The sequence below is a fragment of the Nannospalax galili genome, unplaced genomic scaffold (genome assembly GCF_000622305.1).
Source record: "Nannospalax galili isolate Female #2095 unplaced genomic scaffold, S.galili_v1.0 scaffold1382, whole genome shotgun sequence".
NCBI classification, from domain to species: Eukaryota; Metazoa; Chordata; class Mammalia; order Rodentia; family Spalacidae; genus Nannospalax; species Nannospalax galili.
The window spans coordinates 877,505-895,134 of NW_008348397.1; the positions used below are offsets into that span (position 1 = coordinate 877,505).

At 48.9% G+C, this 17,630-nt stretch overlaps 1 protein-coding gene across 2 annotated transcripts in view; it reads right to left on the reverse strand.

Moving 5' to 3' along the window:
* Nucleotides 1-10,414: 10,414 nt before the first annotated feature.
* The window catches only part of Cacnb1 (calcium voltage-gated channel auxiliary subunit beta 1), a 22,142-nt gene continuing 14,926 nt past the window's right edge, over nt 10,415-17,630 (reverse strand). For both annotated transcript variants that reach the window (XM_008845285.3, XM_008845284.3), the window contains exons 12-14: nt 14,536-14,631; nt 13,938-14,123; nt 10,415-12,260 (exon numbers count right to left, since the gene is read on the reverse strand). In XM_008845285.3, coding sequence (XP_008843507.1) covers nt 11,799-12,260; nt 13,938-14,123; nt 14,536-14,631 — 744 coding nt within the window. In that variant the 3' untranslated portion in view covers nt 10,415-11,798. The remainder of the gene's footprint in view (nt 12,261-13,937; nt 14,124-14,535; nt 14,632-17,630) is intronic.

The following is a 17,630-nucleotide window of genomic DNA, read 5'->3' on the forward strand; positions in this document are numbered from 1 at the left end:
AAGAGCCATCCTTAAAGCCAAGCACAGTGAACTAGTGTTTTGCTTCTGCGTTTATAGTATTGCACAAAGCTAGTAAATGGTGAGGTAGTTTGCCGTTTTAATTTTCATTTACCCAAAACAGCTAAAAACATGTCAGTTTCATTAGCCCTATGGACATTATTCATGCAAAATGATCCGCAGCCTTCCATTTTTCATAATCTACACATTATTGTTTCACACTTGACAACACATACAGTACAGTGATAAATTCAATAGGCCAGTAGGGATTGTGTCAAAGAAGTTGAAGTCACTGCAGGGGATGCACTGTCCACCCTTACTGTTTCCCATAAATGAAGGGAAATGTGACTGGTGATGTGAAGACTTCTTTTCACAGGGGTTTTTATTTTTGGTCTTTTTGAGACAGGGTTTCTCTGTAGCCCCAGCTGACCAGGAACTCACTACATAGACCAGGGTGGCCTTGAACTCACAGAGATCTGCCTGCCTCTGCCTCCCCAGTGCTGGGATTAAAGGTATGCACCACCATGCCCAGCTAATTATTAATTTTACATGTATGAGTGTTTTACCTACATGTATATAAGTGCATCAAGTGTGTGAATGGCCACAGAGGCCAGATAGAAGAGGGTGTTGGATCCCTGGAACTGAAGTTACAGATGGTTGTTAGCCACTGTGTGGGTGCTGAGAATCAAATCCAGGCCCTCTGCAGGAACGGCCAGTGCTCTTAATAGCTGAGCCATCTCTCCAGTCCCCAGACCTTTCTTTTCTAATTAAAAGAAAATTTACATCTACATTACTTTCTCAGTTAAACACTTGCCCTAAGTAAAGGGGGTCTCTGGAGGCTCCATATCAAGAGAGACTCCATCCAGAGAGAAGACAGACAGTGACATGCTCGGGTGGCTGTTCTGACAGCTTGGACCACTTAGGCATGGCTCTGGTAGTCCAGAAGCTGCAGAGTTTCCTTGGTGAGTTTGAAGTTGTAGGCTTACAGGTTTGCCAGGGGAAATCAAGAGCAGTCAAGTGTTACCTGTTAGGACTTAAGGACTTTGGCTGAGGCCCCGAGTAGGGGGCCCTGGGGTTCTCTCATCCCTCCTGGCTACAGCTCCCCCTTCCCTGAACTGAGGAAAGGGCTCTGGTGATTGGTCTAAATAAATATCAGTCTGGTGGGATAGCCCAGTCCTTTCTGTCCATCTGGATGTCACTTACCACTGGTAGAGAATGATGGTCTTTCCTGCCGTTGTCCAGTCCCACAATGATGACCTGTGCTCTGGAGATATCCAGGGGAAGGGCAAAGATCAAAGACAGCTCCAATGATCACCCGCTTGGGTGTTCCCAGCAGACTTGTCCTGGCTTCTTCCTTGCCCTCCTTCCCTGCGTGGGTGCTCTCTCCTCCCCCACTTCCCTTCTCTCTCCTGGCAGTCTCTCAATAGAAGTAAAACTTGGTGAGGATCCCCCTCCCCATCCCTAAAGGAGCTGGGAAGCGCGGTCACAGCTGGGGACCTCTGCTCCCTGTAACCGCTTCCCCTAAAGGAGAGTGCGCCCTAAGTCTCTCTCCACATTTCTAGAAAAGGGATTTTGTCTAAATCCGAACCTTGGGGAACTGATTTTGGCCCCCACCTCTGATGACCACGGTGCAGCCGGGAGGCAAGCGGTTCCCCATCCACACGCGGAGCTCACCAAAGTGCAAGTGCTACAGAGAAGCACTCCAAGAGAGGGAAGAAGAGTCTGTGGACGCTTTACCCCGACGACCCAAAATCCAGAGAGCCCCAGGAGACAGTGGAATCAAGGAGGTCACTGGGCTGCCCCGTGCACCCCTTACCCTGGTTCCCAAAGATTCGCATCAGTTTGGAGATCAGCTGTCCCATGGCAGGAGCCGAGTTGCTGCAGGGTTCAGCAGCCTCCAGGACGGGAGTCTGGTGGGGTGTTTCCTAGCCCCGCCACGAGGAGGGCCATACCGGCTGCGTCTTGGAGATGGGGAAGCCCCACGCATCACCTGCGGGACCCGGGAATCCCCCGGTACACTGGCCCCTCGTGAGTGCTATGGAACTTCACCGTGACGACCAGGTAGCTAACCAGGGCCCTGAAAGTGCAAGGAAAACAGGGTCCCAGACTCCACACCTTCCCCTTCACCCTGAAAAATATGAAGAGTTCTCTGGCCAGGCTCCTCCAGCACTGCAAATCAAGAGAGTCAGAGTAGGCACCAAATCCGGCACCGGCTCTTCTTCCTCCTCCAGGAGCCACAGCTGAGGCAAAACCCTGCCCAGGCTGTCCAGCTTTTTGACATTACAACATAATGTTTTCATTTACAAAGTTCACACTGGAGAACCCTGCAACCAAGTTACCAAAAACAAAACAAAACAAAATAAAAACATATTTTTGTTTTCTTTTATGCATTAAAAAAAATACAAGCACTGCTGGGCGTGGTGGCGCACGCCTTTAATCCCAGCACTTGGGAGGCAGAGGCAGGAAGATTTCTGTGAGATCAAGGCCAGCCTGCTACATAGTGAGTTCCAGGACAGCCGGGCCTACAGGGAGACCCTGTCTCAAAAAAACTGAAAAAAAAAAAAAAAAAAAACAGCTTTATTTGATACTTTTCTTTTATGTATATGAGTGTCTTGCCTACATGTTTTTAAGTGCACCTGTGTCATGGGGGTGGTCAGAAAAGGGCATCAGATGCCCTGAAGTGGAGTTACAGTTGTTACCCTGTGGTGCTGGGATTCAAACCTGGGTCCTCTGCAAAAGCAGCCAGTGCTCCTAACCACTAAACCATCCCTCCAGCTCCCTGCATTTCACTTTTTATTACACCTATTTATTTATTTTTGTCTTTTTTGAGCCAGGGTCTCCCTGTAGCCCCAGCTGGCCTGGAATTCCCTATGTAGACCAGGCTGGCCTGGAATTCACAGAAGTCTGCCTGTCTCTGCCTCCTGAGTACTGGGATTAAAGGCAAGCGCCACCACGATGCCCAGTCTACACTTATTTATTTTGTGTGTATGTAGATAGGTGCATGGAGTTCATTGAAGGTCAGGGAAAACTTGCCAAACTTGGATCTCTCCTTTCACCATGTGGGTTCCAGGAATTGAACTCAGATTGTCAGACTCGGTGGCAAGCACCTTTACTCACTGAGCCATCTTAACCTGTACAATCTCATAAGATTCATTTTTATTTTTATTTATTTATTTTTTAAATATTTATTATTTTTATTTTATGTGTATGAGTATATTGCCTGCATGTATGTCAGTGTACCCGTGTCATGAGATGCCACAGAGATCACAAGAGGGCTTCAGATTCCCCTGGAACTGGAGTTAAGGACGGTTCATAGCCACCATGTGGGTGCTAGGAATTGAACCCAGATCCTCTGCAAGAGCAGTCAGTGCTCTTAACCTCTAAGCCATCTCTCCAGCTCCTCATTTTTATTTTTAATCTATGAGTATGTGTGTGTGTGTGGCATGTGTGTGGGGTCCCTATAGAGGCAAGAAGAGTTCATTGAATCCTAACTTGGGTGCTGGGAACCAAACTCAGATCCTCTGGAAGAGCAGCAATTGCTCTTAACTGCTGAGCCATTTTGCCAGGCCCCAGTCTCATACTTTTTTTTGTCTTTTTAAGACAGGGTCTCCTTGTAGCACCAGCTGGCCTGGAACTCACTATATAGACCAGGCTGGCCTTGAACTCACAGAGATCTGCCTGCCTCTGCCTCCGGAGTGCTGGGATTAAAGGTGTGCATCACCACACCTGGCTCAGTCTCAAACCATTTTAAGTTTACCATTTCAGGTTAGCTATCCTTGGTCACATGTAGTGGGTGCCGTGGGACAGACAGGGCTCACTGAGCTGGGAGAGCATTTCACCTTCAGCAAGTTTCCAGTTGTTTCGTTAATGGGAATTTTCTGGGCAGGAAAACCCCAGGGAAAGGTAGGAGTCTCCTCTCACAGACTACCCCAGACAGGCTCTGAAGATATCAAGGTTGCTTCTGTAGTCCACTGACTGACAAACCAATTGCTCAGCCATTAATCCCAAGGATAGAAGTCTGAAGACCAGACAATAGAGATTCCCTAGCCAGGGACCATACAGAGGGGTCCCAGACACTAAAGTCAAACAGAAGGGCCAGAGGTCATGGCATATGCCTGTAATTTTAGCACTGAGAAGGCTGAGGTGGGAGAATCAAGAGTTTGAAACTAGCCTGGGCTACACAGTGAGCCTTTGTCTCTAAAAACAAATAATGGAGCTGGGTGTGATGGTGCACGCCTTTAATCCCAGAGGCAGAGGCAGGTGAAACTCTATGCATTCAAGGCCAGCCGGGTCTATATAGCAAGTTCCAGGCCAGCCAGTACTACACAGTGAGACTTTGTCGCAAAAAAAACAAAATTAGTAATAACAATGGGGCTGGAAAGATAGCTCAGTAGTTAAGAGCACTGGCTGCTCTTACAGAGAACCCAAGTTCAGTTTCCAGCACCCACATGGCAGCTAAGAACCGTCTGTAACTCGGATTCTAGAGGATCTTCTCACCTTCTCTGGCATTGCACACATGTGGTTCACCTACATCCATGCAGGCAACCGATTCACATAAAATAAAAATAAAATATTTTTCTAAATAAATAAATCTCAGTGAAGGAGAAAAACATTCTTTTTGTTTATAGATCTTTTTTTTTTAATTTTATGTGTATGCGTGTATTGCCTGCATGTAGGTAAGTACACCCGAGTTGTATAATGCCCGCAGAGGTCAGAAGAGGCTGTTGGATTCCCTGGGACTGGAGTTACAGACAGTTGTTAGCTGTCATGTGGGTGCTGGGATTCGAACCCAAGTCTTCTGCAAGAACAACCAGTGTTCTTAATACCTGAGCCATCTCTCCAGCCCAGATCTTTTCTTTATGGTTTGTTTTTGAGTTGTTTTTATTGTTGTTTTGGTTTGGTTCTTTTGTTTCTTTGAGAAAGCTCTATGTTACTAGGCTGGTCTCAAACTCCTAGGTTCCAATAATTCTCCTGCCTCAGCCTTCTGAGTAGCTGGAACACAGCCTCCACCTGCAGGCAGACCCAAGAGAGGATTAAACAGGTCACGAGGGAAACAGAAAAACCAGGAGGAGGAAGGAGAGAAAGAGATTCTTGTTTGGGAATTTCTTTCTTTGCTCAACCTGGGAAAAAACCCAGAGAACAAAAAGAGAAGTGGTAAAGGCGAATCAACTTCGGGCTGAGAAAAACGGACCCCCAGACTCTACACCCTCTCCCTTGTTCTGTGAAAACTGGGGTTCTTTTGATATTCTGCTCCCCCCACTGCAAATCGAGGCAGACCCCAAGAAAGAGGCTCCAGCTGTCCCATTCTACCCTCCTGTTTTGAATTCCTATAGGACCGTTATAGCTGTCCTCTCTACAAAGGCAGCAACCCTTTAACAGGTCTTCTGCCTTTGCCTTTGCTGTGCCCAGGGTCTCCTCTTGCCCTACCAATCCTCCTCAAGCACAATTCAGGGTGGGCGACTTCCCACTCCATAAACCTTCAAAGCCTCTCTGTTGCCCACTGGATTCAGAACAGTCTCCTTGTGGCCTCCAAGGGTCTCCAAGAACAGCCAGCCCCTGCTGGCCTTTGCAGGTTTCCCTCCCAGGTTCCGCATCTGTTGCTCACACGGGCCCAGATCTTTTCCAGTTCCTCTCAAATGTGCTGTGCTTCTGTGTCTCTTCCACCTTGAATGCCTTGAAAGGGCAAAACCTAAGACCCTTTAATTCCCTTGCTGTAAGCACCACCTACCCTCAAGCCCTAGCTTGGTTCTACAGTCCTGTGGGCCTCTCTACACAGAGTCTAGAGACTGGCTGCCTGCTTCTTTCATCACCAGTGAGTCCTACAGTGTGGAGCTTGAATTCTGTTCACTAGCACATGCCCTCTTCCTGCTTTGTTGGATGTCTGACACACTGTTAAGGAAGAGACGCCATTGGGTTGAATTCTAATGATTCAAGCTATAGCCTGAGGAATGCCAATTAGAGTATTAAAAAGCAACGTGGGCTGTTTAAGAGAACTGAGGAAAGCTAAGACATTTGTGGTGAACAGAGGAAAAGCGTGCATTAAATACAGACTCCCCCCGGGCGCGGTGGTACATGCCTTTAATCCCAGCACTCGGGAGGCAGAGGCAGGCCAGCCTGGTGTACATAGTAAGTTCCAGGACAGCTGGGGCTACAGGGAGACCCTGTCTCAAAAAGACAAAAAAAAAAAAAAAAAAAAAAATGCAGACTTCCATCTCATTCCCTTTGGTGGACAGAGTTAGAACAACACAGGTTTGGTTTAGAAGGATGCTAGGACACGTTTCTCTAAGGAAGCCATTATTGGAGCTAAAACAAGACAGGATATTGGACTGGGACCTTGGGCCCATCCTAAGTTAAAGTGGCCTCAACTCAACTCGGTTTATTTTAGGACAAGGAAAACTTAGGTCACACATAGGATCTGTGGCCTGTCCCATTTCTTCTCACTGGGGTAAAACTCATCAGAGATGGAAGTAGCTGGTCAGGGAAGCAGTGAAAGAAAGTACCAGGTAGGAAGGGTCCCTATGCCTTAGCTTTTTAATTCTGGAAGTGGTTGTGGTAGCAGGGCTGGCTGATGTCATGACTGTTAAAATCCTCATGTTTGACAACCACCAGCTTGCTGACTGAGCAGCCAGAGTGGGTTGAGGGCTGTGGTTACCTAGAAACAAGACTCTCTCCCCATCTCTAGTTATCTATGCCAGCTAGAAATGCCCCCACCTGCAAGTTTTGGGCAAATCCAATTTTAGGCAGAAGGCACATGGGAGGAGACAGAAACATGTTCAGACAACTGCTTCCTCCTCCTCAGCCCCTTAGCCCCCACTGTTGCTAAAACCAGTGCACCCTGGAGCAGAAGAATTAGCATTGAACTTGACAGTTACAGACACCAAAACTTGACATCTACGGGAGTTGGTGAAATGGTTCAGCTGATACAGGAGCTTGCTCCCAAGCCTGAGTTTGATTCCAGAACCTCCAGTGGAAGAAGAGAACTGACTCCTGCCAGTTATCCTCTGACCTCCATATACATATACCTCCACCTCAAATACATAAATGTTAAATTTTTAAATTAAGAAACTTGATATCCAAATATCTGAGTTCACGTGTTTCTACAGCTCTATGGTTGTATAATTACTAGAGTCAAATACCAGACCTCTGCAGAGCTCTAGATGCACCCAGCTGTATCTAGAATGTTCCATAGTCACTTTTGGTTTTTTTCTCAGCCCAGGCTAGTCTGGAACTCACTATGTAGCTGAGGATGGCCTTCAGCTTCTGATCCTCCTGCCTCCTCCTTCCATGAGCTTGGATTATAGGCCTACAACACCATGCCCAGCCAATCCCACAGGCACCTTAAGCCCAATTGAACCAAAGCTGTCCTTCATCTGGACTTTTGCAACTGTTTTTTTGGGAAGAACAACACCCAAAGACACCCCAGATGTCTCCCAATTTTCTCACTGGCCACCTCCAGCTTACTCTCTCTTTTTTTTTTAGTATTTTATTATTTTTATTTTATGTGTATGAGTGTATTGCCTGCATGTTTGTGAGTACACCTGTGTCATGCAATGCCACAGAAGTCAGAAGAAGGCTTCGGATTCCCCTGGAACTGGAGTTAAGGACAGTTCGTAGCCGCCATGTGGGTGCTGGGAATCGAACCCGGATCCTCAGCAAGAGCAGTCAGTGCTGCTCTTAACCGCTGAGCCATCTCTCCAGCCCCCACGCTTTTTTTTTTTTAAATTTTTTTGTCTGTTTTGAGAAAGGGTCTTCCTGTAGCCCCTGCTGGTCTGGAACTCACTATGCAGACCAGGATGGCCTCAAACTCACAGAGATCTGCCTGTCTCTGCCTCCCAAGTGCTGGGATTATGGCATGGACCACTACACCCAGCTTTATTTATTATTTTTATTTTATGTGTATGAGTGCATTGCCTGCATGTGTGTAAGTGCACCTGTGCCGTGCAGTGCCCAAGGAGGTCAGAAGAGGGCGTTAGATTTTCTGGAACTGGAGTTACGGATAGTTATTAGCTGCCATGTGGGTACTGGTATTTGAACCAGAGCCTTCTGCAAGAGCAGCCAGTGCTCCTAACCAGTGAGCCATCTCTCCTGCCCTTCGACTTACTTTCCTTTAAGACCTCCAAATTCTGCTGGGTTCTAGTAGTCATTGCCACCTTTCCCACTCCACTGCTGTGTTTGAGCCAAGCTATCCTTTCTAGCCTGGTGAGGCCTCAGCTGGGCTCCTCATAGCAATCCAACCTCACCAGAGCTGCTTGCAATTCTTCAGTTTCTGCTAGGCAGCTTAAGAACAAAACCCCAAACTCCTTAGCATAACATTAGGCCTACTGTGACCTCCTTCTGCCAGTCCCTCTCTGGCCACCAGCTTGACAGCATGCTCTGCTAGTCAGATGCCAAAAACATGTTCTGCATGTCCCCTATTTCCTCTGCCTTGAGTATTTCCTCCCATTTCCATGCTTAGGTTAATTCCTAACCATGCTTCAGATTTCAAGCAAGCCTTACCTTCTCCTGGAAGCCTTCCCTGACCTCCCCTGGTTAAGAGCAGTGATCCTCCCAGTACCAAAGGCTTCCCACAGCAGGAAGTTCAGAGTGCTCTACTGAAAACATTGGTGGCTGCTAGTTGACTTATGACTGGTATTTAGGAGGTGTTTAATAAGTACTGGTTCAAAGCCGGGCATGGTAGCACACGCCTTTAATCCCAGCACTCTGGAGGCAGAGGCAGGCGGATCTCTGTGAGTTCAAGCGGTGAATGATCCCATGGAAAGGCATTGAGAAGAATACTATGTGAGGAGGCAGAGCAGGGCTCTCAACTTTACTATCAATTTCCTGAGGGGTTCTGGGCATCCACTTGACCTCTGGAATGCCCAGTTCCCTATCCCTATGATGTGCTGGCTTTTCATCTGGAGGATATCAGGGTCTATTGCACTCTATGAACTTACACACACTTTGGACAGAAGCATGCAAGTGGAGGACACAGGAGTTTGAGTCCTGCAGGGCTACTACCTCAGAAACAAGACCCAGGAGGGTGAGAAGCAGCAGCTGTGTGAAGCAGATATAGGTGACAGTAGTGACAGCTGTCAGAGCCCACATCCTGCCAGCTGGTGATGCCAAAGGGGTGAGCCACCTGTTTATTTTATTCTTCTCATGTGTGGGGGGCTGGCTCTACCCACTCCTTATACTCCTTACATCACCTCCCTACCCCCAAAGCTGCTTCTCAGGCCCCGCATGGTGGCATAGCTGTAATTCTATAATCCCAGCACTCAGAAGGCTGAGGCAGCCACATAGTGAGTTCCAGACCAGCCAGGGCTACATAGCACAATCTGTCCCAAAATAAAATAGCCAGGCATGGTGGCTCATGCCTGTAATCACAGCACTTGAGAGGATGAGGCAAGAAAATTCTAGGCCATCTTTGGATTTATAGTGCATTCTGATTCAGTCTGGGCTACCATGTGAGATCCTGTCTCAAAAAGCAATATGATGGCTCAGTGATTAAGAGAGCTTGTTGCTCATCCAGAGGACCTGAGTTCAATTCCCAGTAACAACCCACCAGTAACTCCAGATCCTAGGAGATCTCATGCTTCTGGTCTCTGTGGGCACATGTACTCATGTACACAGGCACTCCCATATACACATAAAATTTAAAAATAAGATGGGCATGGTGTCACATAATCCCAGCACTCAGGAGGCATAGGCAGGTGGATCTCTATAAGATCAAAGCCAGCTTGGGGTTACAGAGAAACCCTGTCTCAAACAAAACCAAAATAAAAATCTTAAAAAAAAAAAAAAGCGGGTCTTCCCAAAACTGTATTCCTTCTTTTTTCTCCCTCTCCTCTCAGAAACAAATGCCCTTGAGGCTGGTCACAGGACATGATAGCTTACTCTTTTAATCCCAGCACTTGAGAAGCAGCGGCAGGCAGATCTCTATGAGCTTGAGATCAGCTTGGTGTATAGAGTGAGAATTTGTCTCAAAAAACAAACAACAACAACAACAACAACAAAAAAAAAAAACGCTTCTCAGTGCAGCCAGCAGCTCCCCTCCCCTTCCTGAGGTGAGATGCTAGGGTACATACAAAGACCAGGGCAGAAAAACAAGGTGTGTCCTTAAGATGTAAACCAGTGAGTCGGGAGCTCACCCACTGAACACCACCCCGGTCTGAATTTCCCTTGACTCTGCTTGGAGGAGACAGGTAAGGTGTGCCTGTGGCTGAACTAGGAGCTAGGATCAGCAGGTAATGTGTCGGAACTAGCAAAACCAAGTGCTGTGCCTCCTCTGAGTCAACAGCCCCAGCACAGCCTTTTTCTACATAGCCCTCCTTCACTCCCCCTACAGGTTTTCAGTTCCCACTAGTGAGAATCATCCAGACTGATAGGCTGACAGCGCCTGGTGGTAACAAAGAAGCAGGCTCAGGAAGTGGCCGCAAAGGACAGGACGATGGTTTTATATGTGGCAAAATATTTCTCCTAGAGGAGTACAGACAAGTAGACAGACAGATGGGCACAGGACACCAGACAGAGAGGGAAAGGTTGGGCAGTGGTGTCTTCTAACCAGTAAATGGAAGCTGCACCCCCCCCCAGTGGGGGTGGGACAACATTGGCACAGGAGGTGGCGAGACAGGCTTGAGGTGCCAGTGCCCATCCCTGAGGTGGGCAGCCAGGCAGGGCCCAGTCCTCGTTGGCACAATCGGCTCTCTCTGGCCCAGCTGTGATGCTGGGGAAGGGCAGGGCTGCTGGGCTATAGGGATGCTGAGGCTGAGGGTACCCCAGGGGAGAGGGGCTACCAAGGCCTCTCCTGGGAAAAGTGGACACTAGTGAAGGACAGGATCACAAGAGGCAATACAGAGAAGCAGCAGCAGCCAAGACCCCTAGGGGAGATCCAAGGTCCTCAGGCAGTCCCTGGATGGTGGTCACCTCTTGGGCACCAACCCACAGGGCCTCTCCCCTGGGGCCTTAGGATGAAGGTGAAGGAGCAGTTTTTTGGTTTAGAATGAGGTGGACCAGAGTGTTCACCATCTCCACATCCAGGTGAAAAGGAGATGGGGGGCTCAGATGCAGAGGGCCCCTCTTCTGATGGCAGCAGGCAGGGAGTGCTGTAGACAAAGCTCATTCCTGGGGGAGGTGATAGCTGAGGCATGGGGGTGAGAGCAGCGTTTTGAGTTGCTCAATCCTCAAGGTTCAGACCTGGGGCATTTACCATGACCCCACACTCGGAGGGCAGAGGATGCAAATCTGATGCCTGTCAGTTTCCACCCTGCCCTGCTCTCCAGGACAAGCTTCATATGGATTTCCAAGCTGTGGTTTTTCACCCACCAGAGAATGCTGCTAGGAAGTTGGGTTTGAGGGGTGAGGGTAGGCATGTTGGGGAACCTGGGCCTGGGGTTTGGGGAAGATTCAGTGGCTTCTCTTTCCAAGAAAAGCACCCAACCTTTCCCAAATACCCCAGTTTAGTAAAAGAAGCCCCACACCCACCCCATTTAGGACCTTCTCTTACATAGCTCCGAGTAGAAAGAGTTAAGGAAGTGCACCTTTTCTCTGGGAGGGAGAGAGCCCCCTAAGATGGGGTAAGGGAGCACTTCAGAAAATAAGTATACCCCATCCACCCTTAGCAGGTAGGGAGGGGGAAACCTACAGGGGATGAAGGGGCTCCCAGTAGCTGGGATAACCACCAAAGAAACCAATCCTTTAAGCAAAGGCATCTGAAAAGGAGGGGGACAGCGCCCCTGGAGACAAGACACATCTCCGGTGGTGAGCCTCTCTGCCTTCCCCTCCCCAGGCTCAGAGCCCTTCCTCTCCCTGTGCTGCCCTGCCTCTCAGCGGATGTAGACGCCTTGCCCCCAGCCCTCCAGCTCATTCTTGTTGCGCCCCAGAACTGGCCCTCCACCCTCCGTGCAGTAGCGGGCCTTATTCCGACCCCGATTTCGGTTGTCAGTCAGCTCCTCCTCATAGTCTTCCTCGTCCTCCCAGGAGCCCTGCCGGGCTGGTGGAGTGCCTCCCCCTGCAGGATCTCCTGGCCCTGGCCCCTCGGAGGGGTCAGTTTCCATGTCCACACACGAGTCTCCCGGCTCCGTGTAGGCAGAGTTTCGGCTGCCGGGGGTATCAGCATCAAACGTGTCTTGGCGGGACAGTGCCCGTAGGGTGCCTGCCCGGCCAGGTGGGTGGTTGCTGGGGTAAAGGCCCGGGGGCTGGCCCAGCTCCCCAGGGTACTCGTGCACGCTGGCGTGCTCCCCGGTGGCCCGGTCCAGTGGCTGGTCCCCGGAAGCAAGGTAGGGTCCCTGGTTAGCAGACAGACGGCACGCACCATGCAGTTCAGGCAGGGGTGAGAAAAACACAACAAAGCAAAGCAAGTTAGTGATACCGCCAAGACACCAGCCTGGCTGCAGGAGGACGCTGGCTCTAGGGGAAGGGCACCCAGCATCAGGGCAGTGGCTCTAGAGCTCAATCTGGTGACAGGCCTCAGGACATTTGCTCCTATAACAACAAGGGGTATGCCCAACTCCATCCGAGCATGAACTCTTCTGGTAACCATGGTAGGGAGCCCCTGAATAATTAGTCACCGCTTCCTCAATACATGTTATTGATGCTGTCTTGGGTTAATCATCATTAACAGCTCATTAGTACTGATACTCATTAGTGGTTGATTGGGTTAGTCAATGCCTCCAGTTTTCCACATACATGATGAGATTTCAGCTCAAACTCACAGACCCCAGCTTCCTCAGCCTGCACCAGACCTCAGTCACAGGCTTCTGGAACCCCATGCCTCTCTGCCCATTCTTTACACAAGTGAGTCTCCAAGGTTGCTGAGATTCCTCCCCTGCCCAATAGGATGCTGAAAGCAGCCAATGTGGGGGAGGCTGATGAGTCTCCCTTTCCCCACTGGAGACCATGAGGTGGCCCAATGTCCCAGTGGCTGACAGCTATTGCCACAGGAATTTCCATCTTAAGCTCCATGATTTCCCTCTCTGTGGCAGTTTCTGGGCTGTTGTGTGATGGGAATTAAGACTACAGCAGCAGTTTGCTGGAGCTGCTCTGTGGTGGAGTGAGACTGGCACAAAAGTGTTTCTGAGGTCCCTGCAGAGGTGAAGGGGAGACCATGCCCCCAGGTCCCTCTGAGCAGATCCAGGGCACCCTCCTATCTGTAGACTCAGCCTCCACCTAAGTTTCTGTGAACGGATCTGTTGCTGAAAACAAACTTCAGATGCAGCAGTCTAGAATGACTTCATGGTGTTCTGGCTGTAACCCAGACCATATACTTAATGGTGTGGGCTCAGAGAAGGGCTGTGGCTCTGTGGGAGGAGAGCCTTTCCTAGACTCTGTTTCCCTGGGAGACGGTGGAAGGCACAGCTCAGTACATAGATGCTGCAGCTTGCATCCCTCCAGGAGGGATGCTGGGGAGTGGCAAGTTGTCTGGATTTAAAGGCCCTGGGTCTAAAGTAGGTGTGGAGCTAAGACTGGTGGTGTTAGCTTGTAATTCCAGCATCCAGAAGGCTGAAGCAGGAGAATAACCTCCAGTTTAAAGCCAATCTGGAATACAGGGGATTCCAGGCAAGCCATTGTTAGAAAGAGATTGCCTCAAAAAAACAAGAGCCAAAACAAAAACAGTGTAGAGTCCAGTGAGCAAGCCATCCTCAGATTGTCTTCCTAGTTCCCATCATGCCTCAGGTTCAACAGGCAGCAATCCTAAATTCCAGGGAGGCAGCACCAGCTAGCCCCAGTCCCACCAAAAACCACAGACACCAGAGGCTGCCGCTCACCACGTTTTTTACAAAATATATCTCTTCCCTTCCTTCCCCATGTTCCCTGCACTCCAGGTTAGGAGGGAAGGCAGACCGGGACATCGGCTACATGGCGTGCTCCTGCTGCTGGGCCACCTCCGCGTCACCTCCCCGCGGTGAGGCCTCCAGCCCGCCCCAGAAGCTGAGGTTTCTCCTGAGCGAGGTGAGCACCTGTACCTGGAGGTTGGAGACGGGGGCAGGGCTGGCAGCCAAGGCTGCACTAGCCATCGTGCGGTTCAGCAGCGGATTGGGTGGCGTGCTGCTGGGCGGGTGTGTGGCCTTCCAATAGGCTTCCAGGTACTCGGCCAGGTGCTCGCAGGCATCTTCCAATTGGTTCTCGTCCAATATTATGTCAAACATTTCCTGTGGAGGTGGGGTTAGGGGCGGGGCCGGGATGAGCGGGGGCGTGACCAAAGGGATTGAAGGTGCGGCCTGGGTGCAGTGGGTGGAGCCAAGGGGGGTTGAAGGACAAGGTTAAAAGGCCTCTGGATGAGGAGGCAGGGAAGGAGGACTCTACAAAAGGATAGAACTGCAGAACTCAGCCCAATTCCCTCACATTCTACGGAAAGGCAACCAGGCCTTGGCTCCCCATTGAAAATGGGTGTTTAAGCCATTCCTGCTGACCAGTCAACCCCCTTTTCCCCAAGGACCAATCTATATCTAAACACCCAGCCCAGGTGTTCCTGGTTACCCTCTTTCCCATGCAGGCTGAAGGAAACCAGGAGAACCCCAAAGCACCCCTACCCCCTACTCCCCGCTGGATCTGAACACTCACAGGGGGACACTGTGCCAGCTTCTCTGAGGCTGCTATTTGGACATTGAGGTGCTTGGATTGAGACTTCCCTCGGGATTTGATGAGCCTCTGCAGTACCTGGTTGGGGGAAAAGAGGAGGAGAGGCTAGAGAGACACAGGCAATGAACCAAATCCAAAGGCAGATTCTGGTTAAAGCCAGTGGGAAGTCAATGTCAGAGCCACGGAATGTTCCATGACTCTGCCCCTGGGCACCTTTTTGGGAATGATCTCACCAGCCCTACGGCCACCGCACAAAGCTCGGGTTCTCCCTTGGGCCTCATTCCAGTCTCTCCTTCAGAGCTACATGAAAGACACACCTTGTCTATAGGTTTTATTCTCTGGTTTCACTCCCTCCTTCATGGGGGAGCTTGTTGTACCAGCACCCAATTCTGTGCTTTTTTCCCTCCATTTGTTGCTATTGTGTTTTCTTGTTTGTTCTGAGATGGGGTCTTGCTGTGTCACCCAGGCTGGCATCCAGCAGATCCTGGGCTCCAGCAATCCTCTTGCCTCCTGCCTAGTCTCCTGAGCAGCTGGGACCAAAGGCACATGTTAGCCTGCCTAGCTGTTCTATGCTTTTTTTTTTTTTTTTTTTGAGACAGGGTCTTCCTGAAGCCCCAGCTGGCCTGGAACTCACTATGTAGACCAGGCTGGCCTTGAACTCAGAGAGATCCGCCTGCCTCTGCCTCCTGAGTGCTGGGGTTAAAGGTGTGCACCACCACGCCCGGCTATGCTTTTTATGTGATCAATTTAATCCTCCCAATAGTTCCATTTGATAGCTGCTAATATTACTGCAACCCAACAACAATAGATATAATAAAATGTAAACTCTAAATCTAGTCATGGGAGAACATCAAATTCAAACTGAGAGACAGTCTACAATACAGTTGACCTATACTGCTCCAAAATGTCAATATCATTAAAATCTAAGAAAGGCTGAGGAACTGTTTCATATTAAGTAAAATTATATGCAGCGTGTGATCCTGAGTGGACTCCTGGATTACAGAAAATGCTGCTGTAAAGGGCATTATTGGGACAACTGAAGAAATCAAATATGAACTACATTTTAAAATAACATTTGGGAGGTATTTAAACCAGGGTCTGATGTAGCCCAAACTCCTCCTTCCTCAATCTCCCAAAATGTTCTTGGCCTTAAGAAATACATGCTGAAATAAATAGGATGAAGGCCTAAGATTTTTTTGTGTGTGCAGGGAATTTAATCCAGGATCTTAGACACACTAAATTTATACTCTATTAAAAAGTAAGCCAAGCCAGGCGTGGTAGTGCACGCCTGTAGTCCCAGCACTTGGGAGGCAGAGGCAGGTGGATCCCTGTGAGTTCAAGGCCAGCCTGGTCTACATAGTGCGTTCCAGGACAGCTGGGGCTACAGGGAGACCCTGCTTCAAAAAGACAAAAAAAAATAATAATAATCCAGAAGTCAGGTGTGGTGCACTGCCATGCTTTAGTCCCAACACTCTGGAGGCAGAGGCAGGTAGATTGTGAGATCAAGGCCAGCCTGGTCTACATAATGAGTTCCAGGCCAGCTGGGGGTACAAGGAGACCCTTTCTCAATAAATAATAAATAAATAAATAAATAAATAAATAATAAAAATGGGGACAGGGGCTGAAGAGATGGCTGAAGAGCACTTGCTGCTCCTTCAGAGGACCCAGGTTCAATTCCCAGCATACATATGGTGGTTAACACTCATCTTTAACTCCAGTTTCAGGGGATCCAATGCCCTCTCGTGGGCACCAGGCTCTCACATGGTACACTTATGAGTGATTCAAGCAATCACTTATACACATAAAATAAATCTAAATAAATCTTGAAAAAAAAGTTAAGCATGATGGCACAGGCCTGTAATCCCAACACCAGCACTCAGGAGACAAAAGTAGGTGGATCTGGGATTTTGAGGTTAGCCTGGGCTATATAGCAAGGTCTGAACTATATTACAAAAAGGAAAACAAAATAAAAAAACCAATTAATTAAAATAAAATAAAATTGGACTAGAGGCATAGCATAATGGGCTAGCACTTGTTTTACATTTGCAAGTCTCTGGGTTTGTTCCCCAGGACTGAAATCATTAAATAAAATTCAATGGCTGGGGGTATGGCTCAGTGGTAAATGCATGCCCAGCACTTGTGAGGCTGTGAGTCCAATCCCAGCATCCTACCAAAAATTAAATTTAAAAAGTATTATTCAAACATGGCGTATATGGCTGCAATCCCAGCACTTGAGAGGTGGAGTCAGGAGGATCAGAACTTTAAAAGCAGACTGGGAATATACCTGAGTTGGTAAAGTTCTTGCCTTCCAAGCCTGAGGACCTGTGTTCTATCCTCAGTGTGAAAAGTTGGACATAGTGGTGTGAGCTTATAATTCTAGTGCTGAGAAAGCAGATGGCTCCCTGAGGCCAGCCAACCTAGCCTACTTGTCCAGTTCCAGGCCAATGAGAGACCCTGTCTCAAAACCAGGTACCTGAGTAATGACACCAGAGGTTGTCCTCTGGCCTTCATGTACACCCACACATATGCATGCACCTACAGACATATATACAGGCAAAAAAATAGTGAGTTCAAGGTCAGGCTTGGATGCAGGAGACCCTGTCTCAAGCGAATGAATAAACAGAATAGGAGCTTGGCATAATAGTTCACACATATAAGCTGAGCCAGGAGGATTGCCATAGGTTACATAATAAAATTCAGGACAGTCTGCACTGCAGAGTGAAACCCTGCCTCAAAACACAAAAAGGAAAACCAGGTGTGGTGGCCTTTAATCCTAGCACTCAGGAAATGGCATCAAGAGGATCAGGAGTTCAAGGTCATCCTTAGCAGAATAGTAAATTAAGACTAGATGATGCCAGACTGGGTTATATGAGACCCTGTCTCAAAAACCAAATAAACAAGAGTCCAGGGTCAGCCATAATAAATACTAAATAAAGCCGGGCATGGTGGCACACACCTTTAATCCCAGCACTCGGGAGGCAGAGGCAGGCAGGATCTCTGTGAGTTCAAGGCCAGCCTGGTCTACATAGTGAGTTCCAGGACAGCTGGGGCTACAGGGAGACCCTGTCTCAAAAAGA